We start from the raw sequence: 13,087 nt of genomic DNA, 5'->3' as shown, positions 1-13,087 counted from the left end.
AGTAATACCCTCCTTACCTGGTCACTTAGTTTTGGTGGATGGCCTTCTCTAGGCAGAGTTGTGGTTGTGCCATGGTCTTTCCATTTTGTAATAATGGATTTAATGGTGCTCCAGGGGATGTTCATAGTTTGGAATATTTTTTTTTATAATCCAACCCTGGGTGATTCAACTAATTATGTGACTTCTGAAGGCAGTTGGTTGCGCTAGAGCTTATTTAGGGGAGCCACAGCAAAGGGGGTGAATACTTAAGCAATTCAGGCTTTTCAGTTTTTATTTGTAAATCAGTTCATAAAAAATGTAGATTTTTTCCCCACTTCAACATTATGGACTATTTTGGGTAGATCAGTGACAAGAAATCCTAATGAAATCCATTTTAATTCCAGGTTGTGTAACACAACAAAATGTGGAAAAGTCAAAGGGGGGTGAATCCTTATGCAAGGCACTGTAGGTTCCCTGCATGATTTTCAAAGTTACTTAGTTGAAAGCAACTTAAGTAATGTTTACAATTAAATAATTGGCATAGCCACAAATATGCCTCACTTTTGGACTGTCATTACAGCAATGTAATGATGCCAATGCTGATTCAGCTAGACAATTGTTAATACCTGCATGATGATGATGACGATGATTAAAAACTTACTTGCCTACTTCAAAATCCCCACCACCACCACCACCACTACTACTACTCTTCTTCTTCTTCTTCTAGAAAAGTAGATCAGATTAATTAGGAGAGGAGGTATGGGTGCAATGGTTGAAATTCTGCTTTAATTAGGTGAAAATACAATCACAACCCTACCATCCCAGTGAGAGGAATACTGGGAATTATCTCTAGTTTGATTTTAGGATTTCTCCTGGGAACCTTGAGTCAGCTTCACTCTTGTTTCCTTGGAAGCTTAGCAGAGACAAGTCACTTTTACCTTTTGTTTGCAATTAGACACAAGATAGAGTGCTCTGGGATATGAAGGAACAGTTGTATGAGTATACATTAGTTTTACGTTTGTGTGCAGAATTGCCTGGATGCTTTCACTGGTAAATGAAAGCTACAAAATTTTCAGTGCATTGAGTCATGAAAATACAACTGCAAGGGTCTGAGAGGAAGGAAAAAGTACACAGCTAGATGCAAGGATTCAATGAATCTTGGAACTTGTTAAAAACAAAAACGTTACAAGATGATTGTTCTAAGCTATTTGTTAATAAAATAAGGAGTAACATACTTTTCTGCTTAAGTATTAGCAGAGGGACTTTGTAGTCTGGAAAATAATCACAATTTTTATAATTCTTTCGAAATATATAATTAATCCTTTTTAATTACAAAGAATGTATCTGTTTTCTTTAGCTGAATGTGGAGCGAGTGTGTCTGGAAACGAAGGAACACTGCTGTCACCAAATTTTCCATCTAATTATGACAACAATCATGAATGCATCTATAAAATTGAAACTGAACCTGGGAAAGGCATCCACCTGAGAGCCAGAATGTTTCAGCTGCATGAAGGAGATACAGTTAAGGTAAATGTTAAAAATACAGTCACAAATCAGTAACAGGAAACCACTCACGTGTGCAGTAAATAATACATGCTGTTTGTTGTGGCAGCTTGAGCTGATGGCTTAGAGGGGATGACCATAGTGGAACCATGGAGAGGGCCTTGAATTGACAGGAATGTTGTGTTGCCAACCTGAATACTATTAGGGTCCTCTTCACATGTGGGAGTTTTGTGCCCAGAGCTTTTAAGGGCACAATCCTAACTAGATAGGTGGCCACCTCTGACCTCGGAGGCGACCGCCGCTCCAAAGCAAGGCAGGAGAGGCACAGGGGGGATCGTTCCCTCTGCACATATCCTGCCTTGCTGTTTTTCACTAGACAGCTGTTTTTGGCTGTCTAGCAGTGGGGGGGGGGTGGCGACTGGGAGAGGAAGCTACTGAACAACACATTGGATGTGTCGTCCGTGCAGCTCCGCTCTCCCTGCCCTGGAACATCCCCCAGAACGGCCCTTTTCAGTCGCTCTGTGCTCCTCTTCTGAGCACGGAGGACGGGGCTTCTCCATGCTGTCCCTGAGGCAGCACGGATGAGGGGGCAGTCGGTTTTCCAGGAACCAACCTTGGAGCGTGGGCTCTGAGGTTGGTTCCCGGAAATGAGCATATCCTATGGCCCTCTAGACAGTGTCTAGTGGCCATAGGATTGCTCTCTAAATGCAGCTAGTTTAAAATGAGCATGAGTTTCATTCTATACAAATATTACTATTACAGTGGCAATAAATGAATAACTAAAAACACGTCATAATTTTGCTTATGTGACAATAATGCCAAATGCAATTCTTGGATTTATTTACAAAGGATTAGGAACTTTGAGAAAGCTTTTTAGACTTTGGGATATTATATTGGTGAGATTTCTTAGGAAATATGATGCTCGTTGGTGATGCTGACTTAAAAAAAGGACTTGGACAGTGTTCTGAAAAAGGTGCACTACAGCATGATTTTTTAATCAGAAGAGAAATAAGTTGAGGTGATATGGTCAAGATGTAGAAGCACATGGGAATGAAATATTCTGTACTTAACTGATTTATCTAACAGAGCCGGTTAAAATAAAAATCTAAGGTTGGAAGTTAAAGCTGGATGAATTCAAATTTAGAAGGAGTTGAACTTCAGGTCAAGCTATAAAGGCATTTGCTTTAGCAAATTTAGTCATAGTGAGCCTTCCTAAATCCAGGAAATATTCTGCCTGGGCCTCCCCAAGTGTAATGAAGATAAAACAATGACAGCCCAGTTGATGGTGTTTGCTTTGCACAGACAAAGCAAATCAAAGGGAGAAAAAAGAAAATCAAGGATATACAGGCTTCAATGTGTTTTTAGACATCAGGGGAAGGACTTGAGGGAAGAAAAATAGGATTTCCCCTTTCAGCCTTGTCAATAAAAAAATAATTGGTGTTGGGAGGGAGGAAACAACACACTTAGGACTTGTTTATGTGAAATTTAAACTCAAAATAGGAGGGCCCAAAATTACTTCAGCCTTAGGTTTGAAAAATGCACATTCCAGGAGTCCAACTGAGCATGCATAATGTACAGAGGGAGCAGATCAGATCAGGATTGTTCCTATTCCCTTCACTTGCATATTCACACAACATACATTTTCTAAGATATTTCTTTAATGGAGGAAATTGCCATGTCCCGTGTATAACTCTTGTTAGAGCAACCAGTTGTCTTTGTTTCTTTGGGTGTTACAGGGAGAGGGACATTTTTTACACTTTGAAACTATGACTGTTAAATGATCAAGATTCCACACACACACACACACACACACACACATCAAGATTAATAATCTCTGTTAACCGTATTAAAAGACAAGTAAATACAAATCAACAGCTTCTGAAATAGCCTTCATTTTGTTGGGGAGGATTTTAGTAAATATTTAAGAGAATGGGTTGGAATCACATGTGCAAAATTATGTTACTTAAAGAATGAAAAATCTGATTAATTGTTTTATGAGAATGACTACATTAAAATAAGAGACTAGCAGCACAATCCTACACGTCTACTCACAGGTAAACCCACTGAGTTCAATAGGACTCACTCCTAGGTAAGTGTATATAAGATTACAGCCTTGTTATCTTTTCCAGTGATAAACTAGGACAAGTATTCCAATAGATGCAGTTGGTTAAATGTTCACAGTGGTTCCTTCTGACATTAGTCAATGTGAATTCATATTCCTAACTAGACAATGGGAAGATTCCTATAACTACAGGTATAATACACAGTATTTAGGGATGCACTCCCAACAATGCCTAAATTCTCATAGGTATTTGAGGAATTTGATCTTTGCCTAGTCTGATATGAATGGACCTGATCAGAATTTTAGAGGTAAAAAAAAGAATTCACAGATTAATGAGGAAATGGCATGGCATTGACTTATGGATGAACACATAAGAAAGTAACACAGATTGTAAATAGACAAACAGTACAATCCTATAATGTACTCAGAAGTAAGCCACATTGAATTCAGTGGGATTTACTTCTGAGTAAACATGTATAAGATTGCACTTTGAGTCACCCATCCCTAGTGGTATTCAGGCAGGGGGAGTAATCTTATGGCTGCTAGTCAGTGGCTAGACAGCCATAAGATATGTGGTTTTCTGGGAACTGACCTTGGAGCCCACACTCCAAGGTTGGTTCCCAGAGAACAGACCTTTCCCCCCTTCCACGCTGCCTCGCAGGCAGAGCGGAAAAGCCCCGCGCTCCCCGCTCAGAGGAGGAGTGCAGAGAGGCCAAAACGGGGCATTCCGGGGTGGGGAAGGCAGAAAGTTTGACATATCCTATGTGCCATTTGGCAGCCTCCTCCCCTACTTCTCCTTCCCGTGGCTAGACAGACAAAATCAGGCTGTCCCTTCCATGCTTCTCTTGCCTTGCATTGTATAGGCAGTCGCCTCCGAGTTCAGAGGCAGCCACCTATCTCCATAGGATTGTGCCCTAAGTGTACTATGTATTCTCTTTGATTGTTTGTTTGTTTATTTATTTAAGCTACTTCTATACCACTTGACACCCCAGGATTTCCAAGCAGTTTACAATCAAAACACAGATGATACAGTATAAAAACCAATATAAAAGAAGTATAAAGCAATAAATACCTTAAATAACTCCAGGTGATATCTGGATAGCAAATTAATTAATTAATTAATAATATTTCTATGCCATTTTCCAGCCAAGATTTACTCCTAAAGCAGCTTGTTTATTTGTGCATTGTCCTCTCTTCTGACCCTCTGCAGTTTGTGATGCAATCTAGATCCTAGGCTCTTCTTACCAAAAGGTGAAGGTAAAATGAGCTGCTGGCTAAAGGTAGAGATGACAAGCTACAGAAGTAGCTCTTTCATTGATGTGTAGAGACTTTTTACCCCTGGCAGTTGAATATACAGTCCAGGTTCAAGGCTTCTCTTTCCAGATAACAGGGGCAGAAGGAACTGCAGGTGGATTTATGATATATTAAACATGCAATGAAGATGTCTATTTCCATAAATTAAACAACTCTACACATTTAAAAAAGAAAATATACATGATTAATATTAAATATTATAATACTAAATCAACCTTAATGTGCAGACAGAGCTTACTAATTAGATAAGCCTTTTTTTTTTTGCTCATCTAATTCGTTTGCTACAGAAGTCCCAACCTGTTACGTACAATGGAAAGGACTTCAAATAACCGTTAAGCTTTCCATTAATGCTATTGTCAATGGTCATGACTCAACAAATTACAAGAAACATGGTTTGCATTAAAACTATAATAGTGTAAAATGGCCTGTGCCCCATGTGTAAGTGCAGATCTTTGAATTATCTTGATGGAACAACAACACCGATTATACTTGAGGGTTGTTGGATTGGCACCAATATTGATTGTACTTTCTTATTATGTGGTTGCTCAAAGTTCCACTGATTTCAATCAGGCCCAGTGCAACCATTTATGCTGTTACAACTAGGGATAGCAGAGAATTTCTCCACGAATCTCCGGGAGGAGAACCCCCGAAATTGGTGGTGAAACTCTCCGCCGGCCCCCTGCGCCCCCGGGATGGGACTTACCTCGTGCGAATGTCCCTCTCGGCAGCGGGTCCCGGCGGCGTTTCAGCAGCATTTCGGCGGGGGCGGCGGCCGGTCTTCTGACTGGCTGCCGCTGCCGCCATTGCAAAATAAAAAAGGAAAGTAAAAAAAAAAAACCACACCCGTGATAGGCTACGTAACGATTTACGTAGCCTATCATGGCTAGATTTCCAAAGTCAGCCGTGATAGGCTACGTAAATCATCACATAGCCTATCACAGGTGACTTTGAAAAAAAAAAAAGCACGTACACAAATGGCGGCGCCCATGGGGTGCCACCATTTGCATTCCTTAGTTTGGCACATCTAGTCTACATAAAGATTTACGTAGACTACGGCGAAAATAAGGGCAATGCAAATAGCGTTCCCTTATTTTTAGGGGTGCACGAAAGTCACTTACCTGGTCTCGCAGCTTGCTGCCGCCCCTGCCCCTGACGAAGAGCTGCCGAACCGCCGCTGGGACCCGCCGCCGGGAGGGACATTCATGAAAGGTAAGTCCCATCCGGGGGGGCGGGGTGCGGGGGGGTGCGGAGAAGTTCTCCCCGAACAACCTTCGGAGGACCGAATGTGTTGGCGCTCGGCCCCCCGAAGTTTCAGGGAAAAATTCTCCCCCATCCCTACTTATTTTCACCGTAGTCTATGTAAATCTTTACGTAGACTAGACGTGCCAAACTAAGGAACGCAAATGGCGGCGCCCCATGGGCGCCGCCATTTACGTACGCCTTTTTTTTTTCAAAGTCACCCGTGATAGGCTACATGATGATTTACATAGCCTATCATGGATGACTTTGGAAATCTAGCCGTGATAGGCTACGTAAATCGTTACGTAGCCTATCACGGGTGTGTGTGTGTGTGTTTTACTTTCCTTTTTTTTTCGCGGCCGGGTAGACGGGGCACTCCTCCCCGGCCTGAATTTCGGCGGGGATATGCTGAGAATTGTAGGACCATTTTTTGTCTAAACATGCTTAGGATTGTGCCCTTATCAGAAACAATTATCTGATTGGTTACGTCTGGTTTGCTGACCTTCAGTGGGTTTTGTAGAATGCTGGAGAAAGGAAGGGTGGGACATTTGGGGTGATGCACTTGGAAATGTGTACAGTATTGAAAACAGTTCAATGTGAATTGAGTTCTTTTATTCTGGTTCTTCTTTGTTCCAAGAACCATTCAGCAAATGCATTTCCAATATGACTTGTGCCATTATAAAAGCATGTCAAACATCAACAACATTACGAATGAATTCAAGTTTCCCAGTGCAATATTGTGAACTAAAGATAAACCTCTGTGCCCTTTGCTTGGAAACAGGATCTTACCTTCCTATGAAGTGGTATCAAATTGTATATTTCTTTTTATTAAAAATGATTTGAAGACAAAAATCACCTCAGGCTTGGAACCTGAAATAAAAGGTGACAGACTAGCTTACCTGCTTCAATCCTCTTTTTAATACATTTAGTCAGGAGGGAACAGAGTGGTAGAGGTTATTTTTGCCCTCTCATCAGTGTTTTCAGAAGAGGCACCTTGACTGAAATGTCACAAACCTTTCCAGTGTTTATTAAGTGAATTATAGAGGGGGAGGGAGTCTGAAGTGATAAAATGCCTAGGAATTGAGCCATGAATACATATTAATTTTTATTCCATATAAGCTTCACAAAACTGTTTTTAAATGAAAGGAAACTAGTATATTATTGTCATTCATATGAGCTGCATAGTCAATATATGGAAGGGGGGATGTATTCTTTCTTATCTTCTAATTAGAAGTTTGGATGGTTTGGAAATTAGTTGCACAAGAAAGCATCCTCTGCTATATTGAAGTAGGTTTAAAATAGGGTTTTTTAAATGAATTAAGCTTCATTTTAATGTAAAAAGTTAAATGTTGGTTTTATATTTTACAGGTATATGATGGACAAGACAGCTCATCGCGACTTTTGGGGACCTTCACAAAAAATGAATTGATAGGGCTTATTCTCAATAGCACATCTAACCACTTGTGGATAGAATTTAATACTAATGGCTCAGATACAGGCCAAGGATTTCAGCTCACTTACACAAGTAAGTAGCCATCATGGCAATAGGGTTTTTTTTTGGGGGGGTGTTTGGCAGGGAGGACGGAAAGATAACCATGTTACTTAGCTAGCATGATTTAACACAAAACCCTAAAGATTAGGTCTTACTACCTACTGTGTTTATGAGATTGCATTTTAATTTCTTTCACTGCTGGAAAGGAAGGGATTGTAGACATATTGCTTAACAGCAGTATTTTCCACTACAGCACATTATTGTGTGAGCATGGTGGTAGGGATAAATATAAAGAAGACACTGGGTTAAATAATGGACTGGGGCTGAGTTATCAGTGGCTTCTTATGGCGAATTCTTACACAACTGAATGTGCTGAGTGTTGTAGTGTTGATGAAAGTTGTAGTGTTCAGCTGGAGAGAACTTTCACTGCTTGACAGTGGCAGTAGTGGAATGTACTGGTCTCGTACATTGACAATCAGAGCAGTAAAATTCAGGAACGCATACAAATCATAATTTAAAGCAGAGATTTTTTCTCTTCCTAGAGACAGAAGTTCATACAAAGAACTGAACCTGCTACCTTTTTTAAAAAAGAGACCCTTGCCCCTTCTAGGCCCAAATTGAATTGTTATCTTCCCCTTCCCCCAAACATCTCAGTTTAGTGAAGGGTTGTTGAACCTCAGGTCCATGGGTCAAATCCAGTAGGCCTAGGGACCTCCGAAGGCCATGTCTTATTCCTCTGGCCCCACCCTTTTCCCTGGCAACCTGTCATTTGGTGGTTCCCCAGCTTTTGCTCAGTTTCTCCTCCCTCTCATCGGCTGAAAGAGGTTGGATATACCTGGTATAGTGTATATAGTATCCTCACAACAACCCTGTGAAGTAGGCATGGCTGAGAAATAGTGTCAGGCCCAATATCACCTGGAAAGCTTTGTGGCTGAGGGGAATGTTTATTATTATTACTACTACTATTATTATTATTTTCAGCATTTACATTCTGGCTTTTACATAGTTATAAATTTACAAATATTCAAGGTGGCATAATGAAAATGAAACACATACTTACACATGCATACACGCACGCGCACACACACACACACACACACACACACAGAGTAATTAAAAAAGCAAAAAGAGTTTTTAATAGATCCAGTACTGGCTGAGAGCAGGAAAAGGCCTGCTGGGTAAGGGAGAATATTCTGTGCTTTGAACCATGTCTCTCCTATATTCTAAGGGCAAATCTAGGCAAGGCAAGAATCACATCTTTTTTTAAAAAAATAGTAGCTGCGGCCGATGCATCTGATCAAGATGACAGGGCAGAATAACTCTGCAGCCCTTGCATCAGAGCAAGAGTGCTTGGGGTGGCGGGGGAATGTCTTTAACTCTTTTCCTCCGCACTGTTCTTCCAATGAAAATTACTCTCTCTGCTGACACTGTTATTTGCCCTGGCAGAAAAAACTTATGAGCACCCATATATTTTCCCTACTGGGCAAATAACATTTTCTTTGGGAAAGTGGCATGTTCTTTATCTAGATAAACCTCCTTTGCTGTTTTTTCATTCAAAAAGACAAATGCAATCACACATTTTTAATCAAAATTATAGTTGAGGTAACCTTTAGGAATGGACGGATCTGTGCATCTTAGTCTCACTGAGATTGTTATTTTTTTTTTTAGGTTAGTCATCTGTCCCATTTCCTCATGAGTGTGCAATTTTTTTAAAAAAAATCTGTATGGAATTCATGTACATTTTTCATAAGATACACATTAATGCATGCATTTGGATGCATTTTAAACATACACATTTTTAGACCCATGCACCCATTGACTAAAGCATGTTTGTGTGCATTTTGGAAATGTACACGTTTCTATTTGTGCATTTTTCAAATGTCTGCATGTTGTCAACTGCCAGAATTCCATGTTGTCAATGGCCAATCAGTTGACAACAGATGTCATCTGATGAAGTGGACAATGTTCACAAAAGTTTATGCCAGAATACATTTGTTAGTCTTTAAGACACCGCAGGACCCTATGTTTGTTTTGCTGCAATCAGCTCACATGGCTTCCCCTCTCGAAATTGTTGCATTGGGGGGGGGGGTTCAGCAATGCAGTGCAAGCTTGAAAACGTGACGATGTCTGACTGCAAATTGCATTTGGGTCGGCATTTGTGTCACGAAGGTGCAAACTGGGTAAATCCATTTTTTAAATACCCCTCAATGGAGCATATTTCTCATACATCTCTAGTCAAATTTAGGGGTGGACGAAAGGCACTTACCTTTCGTCGAAGCTTGTTCGCGGTGGGGGGGAGGCGCTTCGCTGCTCCCCCCATGAAGTTCAGGCCGGGGGGGGAGGCTTCCCGCCTCGCCACGGCCGAAATTCAGGCCAGGGGGGAGGCTTCCCGCCTCGCCCGGCTGAAATTCAGGCCGGGGAGGAGGCTTCCCGCCTCGCCCGGCCGTGAACTCCGTTGTTTTTTTTTAAAAAAAAAAACGCCCCCGTGATAGGCTACGTGATGATTTACATAGCCTATCATGGCTGACTTTGCAAATCTAGCCGTGATAGGCTACATTAATCGTCACGTAGCCTATCATGGGGGTGTTTTGTTTTTTTTTTCTTTTATTGGAATGGCGGTGGCGGCAGCCGGTCGAAAGACCGGCTGCTGCTCCCGCCCCGCTCGAACAGCTGCCGAACCACCGGCTGGACCCGCCACCGGGAGGGACATTCGGCGAAGGTAAGTCCCGTCCCAGGGGGGGTGCGGGGGGCGGGGGGGTGCAGAGGATTTCTCCCCGAAACTTGTTCGGGGGGCCGAACACGTTGGCGCTCGGCCCCCCGAAGTTTCAGGGAGAAATTCTCCGCCATCCCTAGTGAAATTTAGTCTATTTGTCATACATCTCTTCCATATTTCACCTTGTTGCCTGATAGATTTGCAAATATAGCTAGCCAGGGTTGAAAGCCCTAAGCCAGTGTTTCTCTGACACTGGTAAGGAACATGTTACTCCAGAAATGTTTCACCTGGATTTTATTCTGGAACTAAATAGCCATGGAGAGCGAATGGTTGGTAAAAGATCACTTTTGCTGCTGAGGGAGGAATTAAAGAACAGTATAGATGAAAAGGATTGAAGGCTTAATTCTGTTGAAATGCACAACCATTCATATGGGAGTTACTTAATTACTTTGTGCTACATTTCGTCCACCATCATGTCCATTTTGAGAGTTATATATAAACGTGTCCCCATTTCCAGACATTTTTAGTAATCAGGGCATCTGGACAGTACCAGCCCAAGCAATGTTGCTGCCTAAATTACAGCCAAAATATGCCTCCCCACTAGGGCCAACATTTTTAAAAGTCTTGCTGCCTTCATTTCTGCCTTCATTTATTCCTCTTCATGATGCTGCTTGAAGTAGTTCACTTCATCCTGCTGCTGGCAGTGCTAGCCCTGATCATGGACTGTATGTGTGTCAAATTTCTATTTTCTGGATGATGTGCAAATTCTACTTGGGTGATGTGCAGCAGGTAAACTTCATGCCCTGCATTTTGAAGGGGAGCTGTACAAATGTCCCTTTCAGACTTTTCTAGTAGCCATGGTTTTCTATACCAGGAATACATTCCAACTTTGTAGGTGATGTGGAGGTATCTTAACATTTTGGAGTACATATTTACTCAGTTTCGTATTTTGAGGGAAAGAATTACAAATGTCTTATTCACAAATGTAGTTTTCAACCATATGTGTATTGAAATTTGGCTTAGTACCTAGTATAGGAATAGTTTAACTGTTCTGGAGTACACTTATGCATCTATATTTGCAAGAGAGATGGGCAAATATCGCATTTTCAAACTTTTCTAATAATCATGTTGTCTTAGACTAGTTCAACATTTTAGGTGGTATAGAAATGCCTTAAGCATTTAGGAGCTGTGACTAACTTTTCACATATGTTTGTAACAATTAGGGTCTTAACACTATATGGATGCAACAATGAAGCTTTGTAAAATGTAGAAATACCATAATACTCTGAAGAAAACTGTGGAATCATGATTCAAAAAATTTCATGAGTCTATAGGCCATTTGTATCATGAATGTGTATATGCAGAAAAGGAGCTGCAATCGCATCATTCATTCCTACAGTCTGTGTGAAATGAACATGGATTCTTTTTAAAAATTATTATGGATTCCTTTTTAAAGGCTTACAAATTCATACACAGTTAACATTTATTCCTGTCATTGTTTTGCTTTCTTTCATTATTTAATTTTCCTTTTCAAAAGACCAAAAATACATAGGAAATCCAAAGTCCTTTTGCAGGTTTCTTCTTCTTCTTTGTTTCAAAAACTCAGAAGGTTTCAGTGTTTGAAAAGGAAACACGGATTGGCGAAGACAAGAAAAAATGCTGTATCATTATTGACCACTGTTTCTTTGGGTCAAAACAAGTAAAGCCTGTGTTACTTTTTTTTTAATAATTTCCCAGATATTTCCCCCCCAATTAAAAGTTGCCTTGCCGTGACACCTGTAGTTGCTGTGAAGAGAAGATGATATAGCCTCAGGCATCCCCACAGTTGGGCCTGACTTTAAAATTCTCAAACCAGTAGGAAGACTTTGTCATTGCAGCATAAGGTGCAAATATTGACTGCTGTCTGGCTGGCTACCCTTAACTTTAAAAACAGCATTCAGAATAAAATTAGAATAGCCTAATATGCCAGGTGATAAGAAACACAGGCATAGAATATGTGAGAAGTCAGAGAAGAAATTGAAACAGTAGTACATATGTATATCCATTTGTACCACGACAAGTGGCATAATCTGGGCAGCCACAAACTACAAACCAGAAAATAAATTTGTTGTAGGCTGTGATCTATGTATCCCATGGTTGTATGTTGATTAGGTAGTTAATATACGATCCAGCACCATTCTTTTCTTATATTTTAAAAGAGGGACCATTTTACCGCTTTTAAAACCTTTTTTCAGGATCTCCTGATCTGGAACTTTGATCCCCATTCTTTGTCCTAATCTTTTCCCTGCACAAATGTCAATAATTACATAAAAGAAAGATGAGTAAATATAGTTTCCATTTGTCATAGGCGTGTAAATCTGTAATTCCAAATTGTGCTAGAAAGTCTCCTTGATAAAGTTTGTTGGACTACACGATCTCTCTCCTTTTGCCCGACTGGCAAAATACTGAAGGGAGCTTTTATGAAAGGAGAATGTAAGAGTAGTATTACTCTGGAGCTGGCACCATAGTGGCTTCTGTAGCCACTGTTGCACCTGGAAGAAGTGACCCATCTGTACAAGGAATGGTCACATACATACCTTGGATCCTCTTGCAACATACAGATTTGGTAATGGTTTGCTGTTGTTGCACTAGTTTATCAATACAGAAGTATGCATATTATAGGTTGATCACTGCTGAACCAGGATCATATACCAAGCAGTTTAATATAAAGGGCATATCCAACAGTGTCATGTCACAAACTCAAAAATAACTAGCGGAGCTCCACCGAATCGTTCCGTTGTGCAAG

At 40.8% G+C, this 13,087-nt stretch overlaps 1 protein-coding gene across 1 annotated transcript in view; it reads left to right on the top strand.

Moving 5' to 3' along the window:
• CSMD1 (CUB and Sushi multiple domains 1) overlaps positions 1-13,087 on the top strand; it is a 1,446,416-nt gene that overhangs the window by 1,096,696 nt on the left and 336,633 nt on the right. The window contains exons 22-23 of the mRNA XM_084811779.1: positions 1,337-1,506; positions 7,466-7,622. Coding sequence (XP_084667905.1) covers positions 1,337-1,506; positions 7,466-7,622 — 327 coding nt within the window. The remainder of the gene's footprint in view (positions 1-1,336; positions 1,507-7,465; positions 7,623-13,087) is intronic.

Source organism: Heloderma suspectum, chromosome 1 (assembly GCF_057233095.1).
Source record: "Heloderma suspectum isolate Gila_16-S chromosome 1, 16-S_ref, whole genome shotgun sequence".
Lineage (NCBI taxonomy): Eukaryota > Metazoa > Chordata > Lepidosauria > Squamata > Helodermatidae > Heloderma > Heloderma suspectum.
Note: the sequence above shows the minus strand (reverse complement) of the source record. Positions and strands in the feature narration are given on the sequence as shown.